The following is a 22,950-nucleotide window of genomic DNA, read 5'->3' on the forward strand; positions in this document are numbered from 1 at the left end:
AACCAAGGTCATGCTTTTCCAGAGTTTTCACTGAGCTTGGTGATCAACAYGAAACAGCATCAGCAAAAGCCTTCAATGACCTCTGTCCCTCCRGGTAGAGATTTTAATCAGTGGGCTCTTTTCTCCTGCTCCTTTTTCAAGATCTGATGCAGCAAAGCAGAGCATAAAGCTACACTTGCAGCRTGTGAGAACACATTTCTTGCTGCTGGAGATTTGCACCTTAGGAAGGTCTTGCAAGGAATAAAAGATCTCTGAGATGTTTTGAATGTACAGTGGAACTTCACTGGTGCTGTCAAAAATCAGATCCTCCTCCCCACACTGTAAGCACTGTGTAATGCATTTTCAAAAAGTGACATAAATTATGCCTCATCCTCACCAAGCACCAGGTTACGAAGAAGGGCATTCTGTCGAAATGGAAAATGTTTCAGAGAATCATAGAATTGGTAAGGTTGGAAGGGACCTCTAGAGATCATCTAGTCCAACCCTCAAACAAGTGGCCCATACAGGGATTGAACCCATGATCTCGGCATTATTAGTACCACACTCTAGCCAACGGAGAGTTTGTCCGGATCTGGTGGGCCAAAGTGTAGATTTAGATGCAATCGTTAAAAATCTCTCCAGACTCATGTAAAACTGTGTCTACCAAGATATCTACTGATTTTGCATGGGCTTGCTTTCRTAGTTCCTGGTTTTCTCTTTTGTTTTTCTCATCTTTCCTCCTTTTTTTTGGAATTTTTTCCCTTGGAGTACACGTCTTTCAGTAGGTAGCAGCCTCTATATATCCCCATACATGGATATACATGTAAAATATACATGTAAATATTTCTCTCTTTCTCTCGACCTATATATTGAGAGAAAGAAAGAAAAATTACCGTTGGAGCACCAAACATTACATGCYTGCTTGCTTATTCTCTCTCAGTTTTCTCTTGGATCTTTAAAAGCACAATTAAAAAATCTGTGAATGCCATGTGGAACATGGAAGTACAGCCCTTTCATCTCAGGCCAGTTTCATAAACACGTCAAGAAATAGGCAGCAGCTCTGAACTGCCAAGCAGCAACAAGGCAGCCTATTCCTAGGTGCTGTGTTCTTGATGTGCAGACCTGGCCAGGTGCAACTTCTAAGAAAGCCAGTGATGGTTAAAGTTTCCAAGCAACACTCCCATATCATTAGGRTATTACATGGTTAAATTTAGTTCCTCATTTTTGTTTTGTTCCCGTAACTGTGGTATCAAGCCAAGAGCTGTATCAATTATTCATACATCCTGCCAAAACCACTCTCTCTGGGAAGCCTACCCATGAGAACTTGTATTTTAATCAAGATACTGATTTGCAAAGGTCCTGAGATCTTTCAGCTTTCTGTGAACACAAAAGGAATGGCTCAGCACTTCTGAAAAGGTCAGGTTTGATGAGCTATCCTTAAAGTAAATGTAGGGGTCTGYTTGGTCCCTGCCAGGACCCTGGTGAAATAATGTCCCTAAGATAACTGATCCTGGAAGCTACAGCCAGAAGGATCAGCAAAGAGCTAAGTTTTGCTGGRAAATTCTGAATCCATGGAGGTTTTGAAGGGAAAAACAATGGTGGCAATCTTTCTTTAAAGCTTCCCAAATTTTTCTGTGAACTGTAAAGTCTCATTTTGTTTTCTTTCTATTTCCAGTTACCTACACCCCAGTGAAGAGTCTTCCAGACTGTGATTAAGGAAAACATGCGTATTAAAGCCATGTTGTTGTTGCTGAAACCTCTGCTCTTTCTTTACCACATAGAATTGATGACAGTGACCTAAATTAATACCATCTTGACTTCATCATGTGCAAAAACCTCACAGAGCCTTTAAAAAAACAGGTGCTAAAATGATAAGTTTCCTTTGCAGCTTGTACGGTGACATGTGCTGGAGAAGGTTTTAACTCAGAGYCCTCAAAAAGTCTGACATCAACTTCAAATTAATTTTACTGCCTCATATATAGTTGTACTTCTGTTAGGTGGCCAACCATTGTGAAGATAAGGAATCTTCTAAGCTTAGTTGATGTTAATTGTTTTTATTAAAATAAGTGTGTTCATTAACCTGAATTAATGGTCCAAAAATCTTATTTTATTCAGTGCTCCACAGTCTGCATGTACATACTCGGCAGAGAAATAGAAGATAAAAAGAAAGGCTGAGCATATTACATCTTTGCTGCAAGCAGATGTGATCTTGCAGCATGATTTTAGGCTGCTCTTGAATTTCCTTTTTAGAGATGCAATGTGATGTTGGAATTTTTCTCTCTTTCTTCTGAATTGACTTGATTTCCTCTAAATCCTATTTTCAAATATGCATGATTTTTTCCCTCCCTGAGAAGCATTATCTATTGCATCTATTTATTTGTTACACATTTTTTGTAATCCATTCTTCCATTACATCACTGGTCCGGAACTATCTTGTCTCCTTTCTTTTCTCAAGCAACTCTCAATGCCAGTCAGAATTGCTGACCATCATGATGTTAAACAAAGATGAAATACCAAGGAAGAATGTAAAGTACAACTGAAACTTTGATGTCTTTATTTCTTTACCATCTTTCCTTTCATATGTTTTGCTTTGTGACGCTTCCCTAGCTCCTTGTAACTTCTGCGATTCTGAATTACACATCTTAGTGGTGTATTAGGAAATAAATACCTCAGGTAACTGTATCCGCTAAGTGTATTTCACTTTCCTGCTTCTTAAAACAAGTGGGTGCAATACACTTGTGTGTCAGAAGGATATTAAAACTAAGATAAATGGGAAGATTAACTGYTTGAATTAAGTAAATAACTTCATCTTCTAGGTGAGACAAAGATTTCGTTCAGGTCCAAGTAAAAACAAACAAACAAAAAAAAAAAAACCCCAAACCCACAACGTTACTCTCCCAGTACATCTACAATAATGTAGGATCAATACTAGTTCAATTTTCCCCTGATCATAGGATGTATATTTGACACTGCTTTTCACAGATATGAAGTAACCTGTCACCAGTTAAAGTTCAGCTAACAAAAAGGTAATCATGAAAAAAGTCTTTCTCATCTTTTTCTTTTTGCTTAGCTTCTGAAGCACCTTCCTTGTTTTCTGGACTTGCTACATCAACCAACGASCACAACTGATTTAGAAATCTTAGATTATTCCTGTTATTCTGGCTCATGTAACTCCAAGTGACTCCATGCTCCTCGATTGTATAGAGGACTCTTCTTCTCCYATCTGTTGTGACTGTGGGCTTTTCACAATCATCACTGCCGTGTTTTAAGATCCCTATATACTTTTCATGTCAAAGTCTATAGAGCATATTATGTTGCTTCACATATTAAAAGAGTGTTTGTGGTTGCAAGCAGACACTGATTTGGGGAGTGAAAAAAAAAATCTGCTCAGCAATCTCAGGTTTGCTTTTGCTAGCTGTCAAACCATGTCTGTGGTGCCCCTACTGACTCATTGCCTGCGGTTTTAAAAGCTACCATAGTTGTGGGAAGTGTCTGCTCACTGTTTTTCTCAGGATCAGTAGCACCCCTGGTTAGCAGAGACATGGTGAGTGACCTTGTTGGTGTTGCAGCTTTGCTTAAAGCCTTGCACAGAGACAYAGTAGAGGAACTTACATTGTAGGTTTACTGAATCTGAGCAGTGGGAATAGTTGGTAGTATAGTTGGGAAACTGCTCAAGCTGAACTGCAAGCTGCAGTCTGCCCATCTTCTCAGCCATCATCTGCAGATCTGCAAAGAAGTACACATGCATCTGTGTTTTCATTTCAGCAGTAATCCTATTGACTTCACTTGAAAAATTTAAGTATCAGCGTTTAAGGCTGTACGCTGGTGAACCAGCTGCTTGATGCACCATGAATACTATATTTCATACAATATGAATATATATCATTTTGCACGTGGAAAAAAATAAAAAGTGAAGTAGGAGACATAATTTTAACTTTTGAGAGGCATTCAGACATGGCAGGGGTGAGACTGTCACTAAGTGATTTAGATTATCCTCTCAATTTCAGCATATAGGGAGACAGATTGCATTTATCTTTACAACTTTCATCAATCTCAGCTTCACAACAATCTTGCTCTTGCAATAATCCTCCTTCACTGCTTGACCACATTGCACCCTGTGTTGTGAAGGCACTGCATCAGGGTGTTTTTCTTACTTAAATAAAAAGCCAGAAAACCTCACCTTTTTTACTAATTATTTCTTTATTGCACCAGTCTACAGCTGCGTGTCTGTGCACAGACAATGTAATCAGCTGCCAGCAGCCCCTACGCAACAGCAGTGGTCAGGATGAAGATCTTCCCATGTCCCAAGCACAGATTGCAAACCTAAGTGTGATGTGTACACCAGTGACAATGCCTGAGGTGGGGAGAATCTCCTCCACCAGCCTTCGTCTATTGACTCAAAATCYGTTTGATTTGGGCAGATGAGGCATCAAAGAAGGGAGACACAGCTTTTTGTTACGACAGAGAGAGACCACATTACATTAGGTCACTGACACCCCTCTTGTTTCAAGAAATGCTGGTGATGCTCTTTTACTTGCCTGTGCTGCTTGGCGTGCCTGCCATGGCCAGCAACGTTGCGTGGTCAGTGCCTCCCTTTCCCACCTCAAGTACTTCTGGCCTAATTGCTGCTGGCTATGAGGCTTGCAAGCATTTACTTGGTCTCATGCAGCCTTCTGATGTCTACAGCAAGGCTCTCCTCCTTCTCCCTTCCAGCTCCTTCACAGCCTCACCAGTTGATTTTGCAATAAAAGGTTCTTATGAAAACTCAGGATATCAAGGGGTAGCAGGGAAGCAGTATGTTACCAAGGTGTCACTGCTGCTGCAAAATGAATACTATCTCATAACAGAATATATATGGCCACCTCTCCCAGCCTCTCTCAGTCACAGTTAGATACAACTGGTGTACGACAGCACTTATTTATCTGGCAAAGCACACAAATTCATGTATTCTTGGTGTCTGCTGCACATCAAGGTAATTCCTTTGCTTACTCTTACTCTTTCTGTCCCATCTATCTGGTATTTCTCATAGCTGGAAAGTTTCTTTTCTCTCCCTTCCTGTAGTCCCTAAGAGCCCATCTGGGAACTATGCACAGGGACATTATAAATTATTAAAACCAGGTTTTTCCATATCAATAAGCCCAAGAACATGTGTTGATGCAATAGCTGTGGTTTGCTCTGCATCTGCTAGCCACCCAGCTTTCAACATTCAATATTTCTTAATGCCTCATCACCTTATTCTTATGTGAACCAGAGAAATTGTCTCCTATTTTTAATCATGTGAATTTGGCTCAGCCAAATTGAGTAACAGAATAAATGGCAAAATTCATGTGAGTTGAGTTCCTGGGTGTCATACTCACCATTAACCACAGAGTTACTTTGATGAGTTCCTTCAGGAAAGAAAGCAGAATCTGGGAGTCAAAAGGAAAAGCTGGTACCTTTAACCATTCCTCACACAAATGGTCTTATCCCTCCCTCTCTGATGCCTGACTTTCCCCTTCCATGAACAAGGGTTAATAAAAAGATGGACCTTGCTTGTGAAAGCCTCTGTTGTAAAGAATTATGAAAATGCTAGATATTATACATTATATTATACATTATATTGTATATTATATATTTTGGCTGTTTTAGTGGGATTTCCTAGGGAAGAAAAATCTACCCAAATGTAGCAAGACTGTTGCATGTAGCCCTGATGTGGGAAGTAGCTATCTATTGAGATGAGCAAAGAGTGAGACATGTGGGGAATAGTCTGATCTTCAAATCAGGAATTTCACAGCTGTGCTCCAGCATCTTGAGCTGTAAAAATGAATCAGCTGCACAGCCAAACCACAGAATGACACTAGCTTCCCTAAAAGAGTCTATATATATAGATGCTAGACTTGTGTATTTCTGTTTATAAATACTCAATAATAACAGACCGCAAAGTGACAAGGTTTTCTCAGCACAAAGCTCCTAAAAAAAATACTTGTTCTATCTTTCATTTCCTCACGAGCTATATTAAACCAGGCTTTTGCACCTCTAGATATAACATGCTACTTAAAGTCCTGGAACTGGGGCATGTGACCAGAACACTTTATGGGGAAAAAGATAGCCAGGMTGGGACTTTTCTGAAGAAAGTTGATTGAAAGTGTTGACCCTTGTTAACTGTAGCTRAAGACATGATACTATCGGGAACTGCATTGCTATTCTGTATATACTTGGGTTTAGGCTAGTTTTCTAAGGCTGGACAGCACACATTATTGCTCTACGAATTCACTTTAAATCCTTTAGCCAGCTTCAGCTATATTTTCTTATGGGTTGTATTCTCAAAGAGTCTAGGTATGTAGAAATATAAGGAAAAATGGTAGCTGGTGGTGTATAGAGATGGGAGMTCCAAAGTGTTGCCTCCTGGAGGGCAAGTCAGGATTGGTCCTTATCTGTGCTGAAGGGCAGTAGGAGCTGACATCCACTGAATACAATGAATTTGCATTTTAAAGACATTAAAACGCATTTCCTGCAATTTTGCTCCTTCTGAGTCTGGCAAAGGTCCGAGTTTATTTCCTGAGAATTTGTCTGGCTTCTGTTGTGGTATGAAGTTACCGTTTGACCTTCCCACCTCTGTTGCATAAGTGGAAAGACTATCACATAGCAAAAAACCTGAATTAGCTCTAATATAAAACAGGTCTTCTTACCTGATAGTCCTTCTGTCTGGTCCTTCTGTCCCCGAACTGTCAAAGAAAGAACTATAATCATTTTAGAATTCATAAGGTCAGATTCTCAGAAGCGCTGTAGCTCCAGAAAGCCACTACAGTGGCTTCTTTCCCCAAATGTGGCAGTCTAGCATCAATGGAGATGACTCCTTTCATTTGACAGAGAATGTGCAGCACCACAGAGCTRTAGCTAACTTTATTTCCTTACCAGCCTTTCATGCTTATAGCTGACAGGATTGCTTAAGAGCAGTGGGACAGCCATCTGTGGGGCAGATAGCTACTGTGACCCTTGCAACGACTGTTGATCAGGATATAAAAACTGTAAAGAGAATGCCAGATATAAACTTGGGACTTTGTGATYTTTTTTTTTATCTTGCTTACTCACTAAAATTGCTGTAACATGATGGCTATTGCCTGTGCAAAGGAATAGGTGCAACACAAATGTATGACACATCCCCCAAAGCTGTGATACATTAACAGATATCACCAGCTATGTGTTTCTTCTCTGTGTAGAAGATGACAGCATGGTCTCATAAACCATCAAACGTAAAGTTCTTAAGCAATATTTTGATGTCTCCAGTATAACTGAGGCTTTTATCAGTTAAATAAACAGTTCATGGTTTATGTTAGAGTTTTATTAATAAATAGTATGCGAGGGGTTCATGCATTGTTGCCATGGTAAACAGCTATGTTGTTTTTATTAGTCATTATTTGGTTTATGACAGCACCATGAAGCCCTGCTCTCAGACTAGGACCCCGGTGATCCAGACCTAGGCTGCTCAGCTGAGGTTTGCCAAGTTTATGGGGACGGTTTACTGAGATCTGCTAGCAGAGACTTGTGCGTTGACTCCAGGTCTGACAGGTCAGTCAGATACCACACATTGCCTTCACAGGCTAGCAGAAGGAAATGCATGACAACCAGTCCCTGATGATAGACCAAGAAATTGTAACCAGTACAGAGTTGCCTGCAGGAAATATCTGTGTGTGGGCAATACCCAGGAAAAATTTGGTTGTGGTCCAGTTCCAGGTAAAGTTCTCCACTCAMTAGCCCTGTCCAAGACAGGCTGAGGTCAACATTACCACACTTCATAACCCCTGTCTTACCCTTTCTTCTCATGATCTTAGAGGCCATAATCTGCTTACATCTCTTAACTCTTTATACCCAATTATAAAGAGAACCTTAATGCAAATTGTGTCAGAGGTGGATRTAAATGAGGAAGGGATGAGAAACTAACACATTTGTGATTCACAGCTGATGTGAGAAATCACAGAAGAAGAAAATCCTGCCACGTTGTCCATAAGAAAACTTTAAAAAGACAGTATGTGAATACTGTGATTATTTAGATGCCAAATAAGCTGCAAGATACCTCTCGTTCCTCATGAGAACGTTTTATATTAAGTAGATGTAAATGTAAAATAGTCATGTGAAAATATGAGTGTATGCAAACTACAGTTCGTCAGAAAAAGGGAAATTTAGTCATATATTTAGCAGTCATTTCCTCTTTTTTGGGAAACCCATATACATTTTTTTTTTCTCTCTCTCTCTCGCTCTCCCTCTCTTTCTCTCATTGTCACTCTACGGAAGGAAAGAAAGGTGTGTCTAAAATGTCATTTGGTTCTGACACAAACCTGATTGGGCAACAAGAGACAAATTTCCGTTTTGTATTGAGCTAAACTCTATAAAAACTCCTTGGTAGCCATTTTTGATCTTACATCTTTTCAGGAGAAACTAATCCAGAAAGAATGCAGAACCACAGGTAAGTGAATCTGATGGAAACTTGAGAATGAAAACTGCCCTTAAAACCTCAGATTGGATAGGGGCTTGTGGAGACTGCTAGATACCAAACTGGTGGGACTTGAAAGCTCTGAACAAAAYAGCCAAGTGCTTTCACAGGGTGAACTATCTAAAGAATAAGTTCTCTATTACAGGATAATACCTGAACCATGAGGCTTACTAAAGCAGGAAACAACGACACCTGCTTTACGAGGACAGGAGTCACTGCTCCGTCCTGGTTCTCTGGAGGTGTTTGCAGACCCAGCCGTAGGAGAGAAGTCTTACTAGTATGAAACAGGATTACTGAGATAGCTGTTGCTTCTGTGTTATTGTAAAGAAGATAATAAGCTGAAAATAGTTTATTATAGTCAAACTATTAGATGTCAGCTAAATTTAGCCACTGGAATGGGGAGAAACTATGAATAAATAACCATTATAAATACAAGCAGTATGGATACATAGAAGATGCCTATGGTTGTATGTAATTCTGAGTATGACTGTATTCATACCGTGAGAAATAAGTTTCTGCTTTTGGATACAATTTGAAGTAGTTCTCCAGTTATTTAATAATTGTCCTACGGGATAATCATAGTGTTAGGCTAAGGTTAAATGTATATGATTTACATTTTTGTATTGGACTTGTATAGCTACAGCAGGTAGAAATACTATATATATATATGTGTGTGTGTATAAAAAAATATATATATTTACAAAGCAGCCGGAGCTATGCTAATTTGTCTACTTTGGCAGTGGGAAAGGTAAAGATAAACAGGCTTTAGTGAGGGCTGTACAACCAGAGACCTGAAGAGACTGTGTAGGGTGCTAATTTACATTTTTGTRYTGGACTWGTAYAGCKACAGCAGGTAGAAATACTATGTATATATATGTGTGTGTATARAAAATTATATATATATAAAAAGCAGCCTGAGCTATGCTAATTTGTCTACTTTGGCAGTGGGAAAGGTAAAGATAAACAGGCTTTAGTGAGGGCTGTACAACCAGAGACCTGAAGAGACTGTGTAGGGTGCTAAAGTTTGTTCTGCTGCACTTTTACTCCTGTGGCTACCCAAACCAGCTGTGCTACAGCTAATTCAGGTATGGCCTGTGCCCCAGTCACATCTTACTGCAAAATAAGCAGAGCTATGTTTTTCCACCCTTAACTGTCGCACCAAAAAGCTGCGAGGACAGCAGCATTTTGTTGTATGTTGTTGGCGTCTCCTGGAGTGAAAAGAATGTGACAGAACTGATGTGTTCGTGCCAAGCCAGATGCTCTTATTCCACAAGTCTGCCTGCATGAATTAGAGATGAAGAAGCCCTTCTGTTCACAAAGGGTGAACCAATGCTCACCAGGTTATGCAGTTAGGAAAAGAACAGTTAACTCTTAAGGATGTAAAAACTATTACAATACGCAAGTTAATGTAGAGTATTTTAATTGTATCTTGTGTCTTGTAATAAATTTTGCTGCAGATTTCAAGAAGCTTTTCTCCAGTCTTCTCCTTCCCATTTCYTCTGGGAAAAGACACGTGGGCTCTTCTTTGTCCTGGCTGCATGCACAATGGGTGCCTCTGCTTTCAGAATCCAGCAAGTGGAAAGCACAGGTACGGATATGCTTCATTTTYCTGTCTCTCTCTCCCACCTGTTTAATGTGACACACTAATAGTAATATAAAAATATCTCTGATTTATGTAGAAAAATGCCCAGATCACACCGTGTTTTTCAAACACTACTATGAACTGCATGGAGAACCTGTGGTTCTGAAATGCCCTTCCCCCAGATACAAACATCTGGATTTTTCTGCCTTGACCCTTAATATCACATGGTATAAAAATGATTCAAAGACCATGATATCAGGAAGAGAGGAAGATGCAAGAATTTGGGCAAAAGGAGATGCACTCTGGTTTTTACCAACAAYGTTAGAAGACTCAGGAGTGTATATCTGCACCAGAAGGTAGGTATTGAAAATAAAATCCAGTGCACTACCAAGATGACTGTATCTAAAATGCATTCTTAGCTTGATTCTAAGATCTAGTTATCTTGCCTATCTTGCAGCAGGTTATCTTGTAGCAAGTTTGGATAAGATCATTTCCTCACCAACTTTATTAGAGAAAAAATGTGGAATGCTAGAATTATTAAATGCATTKTATGACTCCTAAATATATTACCATTTGGATAAATTTTGACCAAATATTGCTATTCTGACTGCAATATCATGYGGAAATAGCACACATAATATTTTATTCTAATTTATTTATGAGTCAGTCATAGTTATGTCAAAAAAGAAATATACTGTAGACACAATTCTACAGAATGCAGCCCTGGTAACTTTAGAGAAGGAAACAGTATCATTCTCATTACAGATTGCATTATGAAGTGTATACCTGGGTACCGTGGCTTCGAAGTTTTTTTCCTAAATCTTAATTCTAAATCTTAATTAGATCTTACTTTTTTTTTCTACTTTACAAAAACAGAATTTGATTGCCTTGATTTTGCTGGAAGATCCTATGAGACCTGACAGCTAGTGTATTTACTAGAAGAGTACTTGACTTCTGATACTACAATAGGGTGAAACTTGAGCCATGAYTTCTGAGCTTTCCTGGTCATTTCTGAGGTTTTATAGTCCAGCAGCCTGCTCTATAGTTTCAAAAGAGGAACCAGAGTCTACGTTTGTGGAGGACTGAGGAAGAAGGAACTAACTATTGTTGTTAGGGTCTGAACTTTGGAACCTCCCAACTCTGGAAGGCTTTTTGTGTCCTTGTCCCCTGCCAGCTCTGCTTTCCATTTGGTCTTCTAGTAAGCACCTGGGAACTGGCACCTTGTTATTCTGGGATTTATGGTGTAAAACATATCTCAATATCTGGAGTTGCCTCTATAAAGTACAGTTTCCCTGCTGTCAAGGCATACCTCAAGAGCRATGTATGTCAATAGTAGAAGAGACGAGCAGGTAAAACTCAAGCTAATAAATTATACTCTGCATAATAAGTTGTTCCTTCTGCATGTCTTAGCAGAGATTGCAGTGGTGGGGCAGAAGAGAAGACTTTGATAGTGAAGCTGGAATTATGAAAGGTTGGAAGTCATTGTCCGAGAGGATGGATTGGTTGCCTGAGACTTTGAAGGGTTAATTTTTATCCCTTTTGGGGGGACTATTCTGCTTCAATTCCTCAACTACTCCATTTTTCCAACACTCTTTAAAATGAGGGCAGACAAACATTGCAGATCTCTGCTTCTGTTGAGCAAATATTTTGGATTTAGGAACCCAAACTGTATGTGACAGCCCAACAGACTGCTCCCACAGTAGTGTGAGTCCATTTGCCTGCAACATGGAGAAGTGCTCCAGCAGGTCTCAGCCCAGCACACACAGACCCTCACTTTAGGGACCCCTGGCAGAAGTTAAATGCTGCCATGTGTAAAGGTGTTTCTCAGAGGCATGCTCTCTGAGGTTGGAAAGGACAGGACTTAAGAACCTACCCCCTCCAAATGATCTATGCCGGTTTTGTTACTGCATCAGTTAAACAGAAAGAGAAGGTTGTTCCTCCTCAGGACTAGAAGTGATTGCTACCATGGGCCAGAAGAAAAAGTTATTGTTAAACTTTCAAAACAGGAAAGCCTTCTTTTCTATGGAAAACAATATATACTCAGAGAAATGCCTATTAGTTGTGCAACAGTAACTGCAGATGTGTTTTAATGCATGCTTTAAGCTTTTATTTGTTTCTTACATCCCAGTCATTAGGATTTTTACAGTTAAGATTTCTTTGAAAGCAATGGGTGGAACATTCATGACGCACCTGCTACTACTTAGGAAGACACATTTTTTCCCTCTTTGCAAAATTAAAATCATGACTTAGCCTCAGGGTATATCAACATGTTTGGATTGTGCCAAAACCAGTATCAGTGATTTTCCAGCATCCTACTGGTATGACCTCAGTCTTGGGCTCTTAGAAATGGATAAGGAGACAAATAGAGTAATGAAGAAATGAATGATACAAAATAGAGGCCTCAGATTGAGGGACAGAGGGCTTGATTGTGGAAGTGAGARCACCTCTGAGACCACAGAGTGTTCAGGATTTGGTTATATCAGCAGAAAATACAGAGATGGAGAGGAATATACTGACCTGGGTCACATCAGCTCGTTTATTAGAGAGAAAGTTTCAGTAGTTACCAGTTACCAGTTTCAAATCAGYTTTAACTTGCGGCTGTCCAGTTTCAAATTCACTTCCCATTGATTTTGAAAAGTGTAACCTGAGTTCTCGTTGCAAGTGCATGCCCACAGCTGAACGTCTCCCCTACTCTGTCTGCAGGAATGCCTCCTACTGTGCGGAGGTATCCATCCACCTCACAGTCGTGGAAAAAACAGCAGCTCATGAGATCKCCTATCTCCAAGTCCTCTTCACTTTCACTGCTGGAAATATTGTTTGCCCTGACCTGTGGGACTTTACACAAAATAAGACAGACTTGGAGCTCAAATGGTACAAGGTAGAGCTTTCAATTTCTCTTTGTGCAAAGCCTAATACCATCTCTCTTGTAAAGGTAGATACATCTCTGCTTTCGATTTCTCTTGAATATGAGGGTGTTAAAATTATTAACGTTCTGACAGTATGGCATTATATTCTGGGATTTGGGGGACAGATGTGAATTTTAAGAGAGATTCTACAAAATGGACCTAGGAGGATGTGATGCATGAGATGGTTGAAATGCTGCATGGTTATATGCTCTCACAGTGAGTGTAACTGTTTTTTAGACCAGATTACCCTGACTCAGGCCCTCCTCTTTGGTAGTGAGTTTCTTTTTATGGCCCCTGTAGTGAATCCCATAAAACATGACTGCCTGTTGTATGCGTCCCCTGTGTGAACTGTGTTCAGGCAGTGTAATCTTCATTATCAATCAAAATACAGCATTTGAAGGTACTGCAAACAGACTTATTACAYAAAGCTTACTGTGATCTCTTGCCTAACTTGCTAGTCCAAGCCTACTTTTCAAGTAAGCAGGCCTGGTTTTGCCTGAAAAGCCTAATATCCCTCACTTGACTGGCCACAGCTGTCAAATSTTACACTGAACAGCGTGGGATTCTTCTTATACTTTTTTCATACTGTGATTTAACTTTCATTTACACCCACACTATGATCATATGCTCTGCCTCTTGCAGCTCTCACTCTAAACATAGGACATAAACCCCTAGGATGGTTTCATATAGCGGTGCCTATGCTATGGTTGATACCACACTAACAAAGTTTCTCTGTGCAGGTTTTCCTTCAGAACCAGGCTATAACTGACTTATCTAAGTCAAAAGTTCACTTCACAACATAACTGTCAGAAACTGTCATGACTGTCAGAAAGGGCTACCCTGTCTTCATAGAGAAAGAACATAACAGTTCCTAGCAGAGCTCCAACCTGTGTATGAAGACAGTGTTAGGGATACWGCTCAGGAATTTATCACAGCTTTTAAGATCGTGTAGGGAAAGTAATAGTGMAAATAGTGTGAAAACTTGCATGATTGCTAAAATGTAATTGTCTCTTATAAGATTGCTCTTATGAAGGCTCAGGAAAGAGCCTCTTACATCTCTGTCTTAAAATGTGCATTCTTTTGAAAAGTTATGCTTGCACATTGTGTATATTAAAATAGCAATTTTTCACACTTCATGCAATGCATCAGAGTATTTTAGAGATGGTTACACATTTGAAGAACTTGCTCTTTTGTGGGAAAAYGGAGGTGCTCAGATTCCACAGTCATAAATGAACTTATGAGACACTTAGGATAAGTGATAAGAGGATAAGTGATTTCACTTGGAAGTAATATAGAGTGTATCAAGTCTTCTAAGACCCACATCTATTTGAGCCATAATACTAGTTGTTGTCGTTTCTCCAGGATGCGCTGCCTTTGGAAGACGACAATGAAAAATTTGTAAGACTGGAAGGTTCAACTTCTCTGATCATCACTTCAGTACTACCGACAGACTCTGGCTATTATACCTGCAAGATGCCTTTTCCATTTGAAGGTGTAGTGTATGAAATCACCAGGACAATTCAGCTGCAGACTGTTGGCAAGTATTCACCTTTCACAATATAGCAGCACTTAAGAAAATGTCTTGCCAGAGTTGTCTTTGTTAGTGAAACTCAGGAGAGGAACTCATGTTCAGTCTCTCAGCACTGCCAAGTTAATTACCAAAAAAGTGGGACGCCGGAAGAGCTTGTTGTTGGTACTGATCCAACAGATTTTCTCACTGCACCCTCAACGCGACTYGGATCAGCACTTTGGCTAACCGTTGCACTTCCCCTGGGATTTAGCAGCACGTTTGTGGGAGACACAACTCAATGTTGCAAGTGCCCGTAGTTGTTAAATTGAATAATTTATGTCATGGGGKTCATTGAAAATGACTTCAAAGGGTTTAGGAAATAAAACATTCAACATACACTTAATAGGTATGGGGGAAAGCCACTATTTCACAAACCAATAAAACAAAATTCCCTTGCTGGCTGTATGGCTGYGGACAGTGTTCCAGTGCGCGCAGTGCCAGTGCGCAGCTCAGCCACCAGAGGACAGGCGTGCCACATCTAGTCTGGCCGCCCAGCCCAGGAGATGCTTTGGCAGCTCCAGGGCTGCACAATTCAGAGCCTGCAAAGACCACAAGGCCTGAACCCATTTTTGTCCTCTTGTCATCACAAGGCGGATCAAACCCTCCTGACCTCTCCTCACTTGCAATTACCACCGTTCTGCCCCCTGCTTGCAGTATGTAAATTAATTGCTCAAAGATTGCAGATTTCTTACAATAACCTTTCAGAGTACTTACAGTTACATACAGTAACTTGCAGAGACAAAGAGAAATCTTCAGGATGTGCTTTTAAATTGCAATAATCTGCTACCCAGCAGATCSAAGTACAGAGCATTGTGCCTTCAAGCATAAAATCACAAGTGAGAAAATAGGGCTCTGGAAGGAGTAGACTATGAGTGCTACCTCCTGTGGTTATTTACTGGTATCTATTAGAGAAAGCAATTTTTGAAGTAAGAGCACTCTGCCAGTGCCAGGTCTAATTTTTACTATCATGTATACATTCATTCTCTGCTTAAGTTCTTGGGCTTTTCATTTTTGCAAGTCGAGAATGAGTGTGCAAGGATCTCCACACTTAGTGCTCACGAAGAGGAGTGTGCTTTGTGCTTGCTATTACCATTGCTTCCAAACTCATCTGCCATAAACTCTTTGTGGTGCCGCATATGACCATTGCTTTCAGGATCAAGATGTGGGCTTGATTCTATCTCACTTTTTCCACGAACATATCTGGCCTTGAAATTAAAAAAATTTTTTTTTTGACAGTGGGTATAATCAAATGCTTAACTGGGAAATGAAAGATGCTGAGCAATGTGGCACATTTCTATTTATAGTGTTGGCAGGATGGCCAAATTTTCTGTTGTGCTAGCACCGACTCTCTGTTCTCTCTCTCTGTCCAGAACAAGAAAAAAGAATTACTCCAGTAATTGTGTATCCAACTCAAAAGACTACATCCGCTGCTCTTGGTAAGGCCCAATGTTATTTCTGGAAATATCTAACCAGAGAAAAATTGGAGCAGGGCCTCTCAGACTGTAATTAGTTGGTATAAATTGTTCTAGTTCTGTTCATCTCAATTGCATCAGCTGAGGATCTGTACTGTAGTGATTTTTGCTTCTTATTCTCTACAACTGGATGTTATCTTCCATGTAGGGGAAGCAAAAGCAAAACTGCTAGAGATTTTAGCAACTAACAAAGCAAGAAAACCATGTTATATCTTTGGATAAGCTATGTAGAGTTTCTCCTCCATTAAGAACTTTCATTTTCAGTATTTTTTGAAATATGTCTAACAAATGACAGCTTTGAACAGGCCATCTACCTCTCTTGAGAGGAAATATTTTTCTTTGCTTTTTAATGTTTGACCCAGACATCTGTTATTTGTCTTGATAGGGTCTTAATTTTTCTTGGATGGTTATATTATGACAAGAAATTTCTGTTCCCTTTCCTCCTCAGAAAATGCCAGATATATCTTACACCATGCTTTTTTAACTTGAGTAATACACATAGAGTTATGTCCTGTAACTCTTAGTTTTCACTGACACCTTTCTTTCCAACAGTATAGTACTATTAAGTCAATCTCTTGCCTATATAACTTCCTGGAGTGATTTATGAGCCTTTTATCATCATCTGTGCAGACGTAACAATAAGTCGTATGCGTTATTGAGCCCTGTGTTTTCAATATAATGTGCGAAGACTCTTTATCTTGATATAACAAAATTCCTGAATTTGTGTGCCATCACTTTATCACTGGAGGTCACAGGACCATAGTTTTGCCTCCTAATGAATGTGTCCAGTACAAGAGTTACTACTTGTTGCAATGGGAAGTAATTTGGTTAGTTGGGGGAATGATAGCCAAACAGAAGGATCTTGCTGCCAAGGAGTAGGTGATCAAAAACAATCAGGGGCTAACTTCAGTTTTGAATGCGGTGGTGGCTGGTGTGTGTAGGAACTCGATCTTCCACCAGAGATGCTGTTTTTCACCAAGAGAAAGAGCAGTTCTTAGTATGTCTCTGAATATTTTTTTCATCTTTCTTTTTACAACAGGCTCCAGGATGACTCTCCCATGTAAAGTGTTTGTTGGACTGAGCAGCCATTTCTATACTGAAGTGGAATGGCTCGCAAATGATACCATAGTTGATGTGGCTTATGAGCAAAGCAGAGTTACAGTAGGGGAACGACAGTAAGTTGGGCTGAAAGAGTTCTGTTGTGGTTGTTGTTTTAACCTGCATTGTGCAACTGAAAGTCATGTAATGAAATGGGAAATGAACAGTTCCGAGGTAAATGTGAGAGCTGAAAAACAAACAAACGGGCAAACCAGAAAGCCTCAGGAGGATTGAAATTAAGTCTTTGTCTCTGGATTTTGTTCATGTTATGCTGCCATAAGCCAAATGGGCCATTCTAGCAGCTTACACTTGATTTCCTAAGAAGCATAGTTTCACGGGCAGCTGAGCTGAGGCAAGAGCTGACTGCAGCAGAAAGCAACAGGATTTGATTCTCCCCAGTACCTCTCTTATCTCTCCCCTTGCCAGGGAAGCTGCAACATCCCTTCCCTTGTGCTGATGCTCACATTCATGACATACTTCACTGACCACACTAACACAGCAGAAAATGATCCAGTGGTTTGAGGKTTTTTTTTAATTATTATTTTTTTTCCCTTAGGGTTGTTCTTTTCTGTGTTTGTGAGCTACACTGACACACAGAGGCCCAGTGAGTGCTAGAGCTGGCACCAGGGAAGCATCAGGGAGGGATACTAGTGAGAGAGGGAAGGAGGATGTCCCACATCCTGTTGCAGTGATCCGTTGTCTCTCCCTGTCTTGCAGAAACAGTCTGAGTTGCTTCATAACTGCATACCTCACGGCTTTTCTGCTAGGAGGAGGAAGATCTGCTTTTAGTACCTGTCACCTGAGTATGCACTGAGTGCATACTTTTAGGTCTGAGGTTGTCCAAAAAGCCTGTGACTCTCATCTGGGTCACTGTGGCTCTGCCTATACTGATAGACAAACACAGAAAAGCTCTTGAGCTCTGGAACATCATTGTCCATGGTGTTAATGGCTAAACTGGTTCCTCTCCAACTAGCACCTTTCCAAACAGATCCTGGCTATGGATTGGGACTTAACATGGGACTTAACATTCCCAACAGGACTTTGGGATGTAGCATACCTATTTTGAGGGATGAGAGTGCTTAACAGTTATGGATACAGGCTGCTTTTAGCCATTTGACCTCAGTGCCAGAAAACAACCTGGCCATGTCCAATCTATTGCTCAGTTGTAGCTGGAGATGATGTGGTAACTAAGTTGTGAGCCTGAGCCCTTGTGTGTGCTGATATTCCCTACAACTTGACTGAGACCATTGATTTATAATGTTGTGTAGGTGGGTAAATGGGAGAACCTTAAAACCATGCTCAGGAGCCCTGAAGTATGCTGTGGAATAGCTATAGTCTCTGCAGGCTTTAGGAGAGTGGCACATATAGTTTCTCACTCATATGAGTAGACTCTTACATAAYTGCACCAGCAAAGAGACCATTCTAGCTTGGGGAGCCTGTGGTGCATGAACCACCTCAGTTTGGCTGGAAGCCTTCAGAATGGCATTAAGGTGAAACACATTGAATGTCACTAGGGAAACAAACTGTTTGCTGAGATCTCTGGCAAAGCACCCCCCTGCTGCGTTGCTGCCTTCCTGTGGTACAGTACTGTGATGAGGCTGCAGGGGACTCAGCTGCGGCAACGCATAGCAGGCTTATGAACAAATCATTAAAGAGCAGATGGATAACTTCTCCAGCAGTGACTAAAAGATACTGAGAGACAATGTTTGACTGTGGCTAGGAAACCACTGTTAAACAGTTGCACTGATGATACCATCAGGTTAAAGTAAGCTGGAAACTTTTTAGACAGTTTCTTGTACTACGCTCTTGGTCTTGGGCACATACTATGGAGAAACAGTGGTTCAGTTTCCTGAGTGAACATTTGCAAGGTTGTGGTCTCCACAGGTCTTCTTCCAGCATATAGGAAGAAATGAACAGGTTTTAGATGGAAGGAGTTAGGTCTGTCTGTCCCTGCTGTGCAGAGAGTTCAAAGGTACACAGAATTCTGTTTGCTTTTCTCCCCTCCCTTTTCTTTATTTTGGCAGGACAAATCCAGCTCTTATTTTTTTCCTGGAAGATTCAATTAGTGCAGAAAGGATACTGTGTACTGAAGACTCAATTTGTTGGCACAACTGGGATAGAGGACATGGATGTCCTCTAATGTAGAGGAGTTGGTTCAGAAATGAGCAAATACCTAATGCATTTTCCTGCTATGCTCTGTTCGAATGAACATATCAAATAGGGAAAAGTTGGTTTATTAAGGAATTCAAATTTTATTTTTCTTTTTCTTTCAGAGAAACCACAGAAAATGGTGAAAACTTCATTGAAGTGCCATTGATATTTGATTCTGTCAAAGAAGTGGATTTTTACACAGACTTCAAGTGTCTGGCCCAGAATAGATAYGGATACCAAGTACTACCAACAAGAGTCAAGCAAGAAGGTAGCTAGTTTGACAGCTTATTTTAGAGAGAAACCTGTGATACTTGGTTTCATTATTCTAATGCTAAATTATCGTCCAAGCCATTTATATTGTCAGAAGTATTACTAGGGTGAATTATTGCCTAGGAAAATTAGTTGTTGTAGACCCTACACTGTGTTTTAGAATAGCCTGTGCACAAAAGACATTTTCTGGGGACCCCTTATTGACTTTTTTTGCAGGCATAAGGATCTGTGCTGTTACATCTGTTCATTGGATAGGGGTAAAATGTAGACATACTATGTGAAATAGTGGCCCCAGTGAGATTAGTGGCAAACCCCCATTGGATGCAACAAGGCCAGATCTCCCCCAATGCCTCAACAAGTATGGGGGCGGGGAGGGAAAGACTTCAGCAGAACAAGGATCAGAGTATTCCTTTTCCTCATCCACAGACTGCTGCCAAACAAGTGTAAATTAGGGTGGGTGTTGGTATTTTGGCTCATAGTGATGGAAAAAGAAGCCCTACGCTCAATGCAATTAATGTTACAATGTGAGAGACCATTGGCCAAGAATCAGCTGTAAAAATAATGTGAAGCAATGCTAATTGCTTCTTTGCATAATGTTGATGAATCACTAAGGCTTGCTCATATCATGTTAGAAAGGCACATGAACATTTACACTCTTCATTATGAGTTATAACTCATGACTCACTAAAGCATCCKATGATGAGGGATGATGAGGGATTTTAGTTAGATGACATGCTGCTCACATCTTCTACGAGCTACACAGGTACCATAGAGGAGGCAATTCATGAGCCAGTACAGGCTGGTATAATYCAAAATGGTGTGGATTTACACTAGTCTTGGAAACTGCATATATTTTAGGAAGAAGATCACAGCTTTGGCTTGTTCATTAATGATTCACAGGCTTTGCTGTATGTTAAAATTGCATACGGAACTCCAGAGTGGACAAGCTGTTATGTATTTCCTCCACTTGGAGGGGTGAGGGACACTTCAAATAATGCTTTGATTTCCTGAAGTGTTCCTTGAAGTGTTTCTGCTTTGGTCAAATTAAGAAAGAGAGCATATAGTTATTCTGAACAGGGGTTGGGAAGAGCCAYGTATATGCAAAAAGACCAAACTTTAAATTCTCGCCCTCTATTGTTTTCCAATATCTTCCTCCCTCCTTGATAAACCCATTTCCCAAAGCGCTGAATCAATTAGCCTGTTCCTCTCACAGATGATCCACCCTGTTGAAAGGTTAATCTACACACATCCTTTCTACTGTGTTTTCCTCCTCTCCTCGTGGTACTTAGAGAATTATGTTCCTGGGAGGTTTTTTGAAAATATTTCATTTCTTTATTTTTCCAGCTGTCAGCATGTCCTGGTACACTGCAATGATTCCTGTCGCATTGGCCTGTGTGATCATGGTGGGGGTATGCATACACAAGTGCTGGAAGCAGAGAGCTGATAAAGGATATACAATAGCGAAGGTTTAAACTTTGCAGTGTTCTCCAGCCACCAACAGAAAATGTTTCATTCTGGATTTCCTCCGCATAAGACATGGAGAGACATTTCAGATCAGGCCTGCTGCTTTCCCAGTGGATGGACGCGTATCAGCTTCTTTTCCTCTTATCCAAGTGTTCCATAATCTGACTAAGTTATAAATATAAGTTTGCATAAAATGCTGCTTGGTGCAGGAAACCTCCTTATATTGTTTTGCAACTACAGTGTAATTTATATTATTTTTGGAACACTTACAATTGCAGATTTGTGTCCTGATTGCATGAAGTGTAAGGAAAAGGAGGTAGTCTCACTTTTTCTACTTCCATTATTCCATCATCACTACTTCCATCATTTTAAAAAAGGAAAAGAAAAATCCTAAAATCTGAAAAAATAAATTAAGAAGGCTTGCTCTAGAAGGACTATTCTACACTAGAGTGAAAATAGAGTTTTCTTATGCACCCAGGCTCACTTTGCTTTACTTCAATATAAAAAGAATGATTTTTTTCCTCTTTCCAGAGCCAAATATGGTTGTCATGGCAATTGTGCAGCTATGAACTTTTCCAAAGAAAATCTATTATTTTTTTGTTTTGTTTTGTTTTTAACTATTTGGATTACTCTTTGCTTAAGTGTCCTATTTCAGAATATCCCTCCCCCAGAGATAACTTCATCAACGTAATGGTTGCACACTGGCTAATTCAGATCTATTTAATATATAGATCTCTCATAGCTAGAGATTCATAGGCAGCTGTAACATGTTATTATCTTTGCCATGAAAAGAATTTGGAGGATGTTTTATTGTTTTGAGAATCATTTGACTCATATCAGCTTTTATTCTTGGAAGTGATTTGACAGATTACCAGTAATGATGTGCAATCTTGCCCTTCTGTGCTTCTAATTCTTTTATTGCTGACCTGATTCTCTTCTCTGATATGAATATAAAAGTGTGGAATGGATTCCATGAACAATCAACCTGCACCTGTCTAAGACTGGTGCAGTTTCAGGAACTATGTATCCTTTAAATGGAAGTGTGCAAATTGAATACTCACAATGCAAAACACTACCTGTTTAGGTTAATCTAACTAGAGTCTTGATGCAGATCAGGAAACAACTGGTAACCATTGGTGATAACCAAATAAGACCATAGGAATTATTATTGTCTAGTGCAGGATGCTGAAGATGAGAAGAAATACATGTTTTATGGGCAGATAGGAAAAAGGTGGCTGCAAGTGTGCAGAAAAGTGAATCTACTAGAATAGCTGTTCTTTGAAGGAAGAAAGCTATAGGGAAACTRTTGTTAGAAGGAACATGAGAAAAACAATAAAGTTCTAGGTACATCAGGAATGATCATTTTTATCAGCAATTGCTAGTCTCTAACTAGAGAACAAATTYGATCTGTTAATAAGTACAACCTTTCAAAAGGTGATTTGTTCTTGTTCCATCCAAGAACAGCATTATAGCACATCTGGCTGTAGGAGCAGGGCTGGATTTGACTAAATGGTAGAAAAGGAAGAGAACTTTTGGTATATGGAATATTTGTGCCATAAAAAGGTTAAACACCTCAGATCCTCTTCCAAACTAGAGGAGGAGAAAGAAATGTGAATGCAAGATAAAAATTCAGGCATACAGAGAGCTATGTTACAGACTCAGTGGTGTCTTGAGCACAATAGGAATGTAAAGAAACAAAGCTTTATCTTTTAAGAAGTAAGTGGTATTTGCTTCTCTGACTGCTAGTATGCTAACATGCTGAAGGCTTCTGTGGTAGGTAGACTTTTTCAAGTCAACTAAATGATGTAAATGTTTTACATTGATCTGTGTTGTTACAAACAAATGCATCATAGTCTGTACTGTTCTTGAGAATGTTTCATGGAAAATGAAAAAAATAAACCCCCAAAGGAAGTGTTGGCATGCTGGTTGGGTGAGAAGGAAGGTGTGAAGTGGATAGTGAGGGTGGCAGGCTGCTCCCAAAGCGACGT

At 40.0% G+C, this 22,950-nt stretch overlaps 1 protein-coding gene across 1 annotated transcript; it reads left to right on the forward strand.

The window, feature by feature from the left end:
* Positions 1-8,408: 8,408 nt before the first annotated feature.
* IL1R2 (interleukin 1 receptor type 2) lies at positions 8,409-21,210 on the forward strand. The gene is made up of 9 exons (XM_085321449.1): positions 8,409-8,422; positions 9,907-10,037; positions 10,129-10,387; positions 12,735-12,909; positions 14,300-14,474; positions 15,878-15,943; positions 17,019-17,154; positions 19,351-19,496; positions 20,843-21,210. Exons 1-9 carry the CDS (start codon positions 8,409-8,411, stop codon positions 20,968-20,970), a joined length of 1,230 nt encoding a protein of 409 aa, XP_085177575.1. The 3' UTR covers positions 20,971-21,210.
* Positions 21,211-22,950: the final 1,740 nt, after the last annotated feature.

This window comes from Rhea americana, unplaced genomic scaffold, assembly GCF_003343005.1.
Source record: "Rhea americana isolate MKP2758 unplaced genomic scaffold, rheAme1 scaffold_7, whole genome shotgun sequence".
NCBI lineage: Eukaryota > Metazoa > Chordata > Aves > Rheiformes > Rheidae > Rhea > Rhea americana.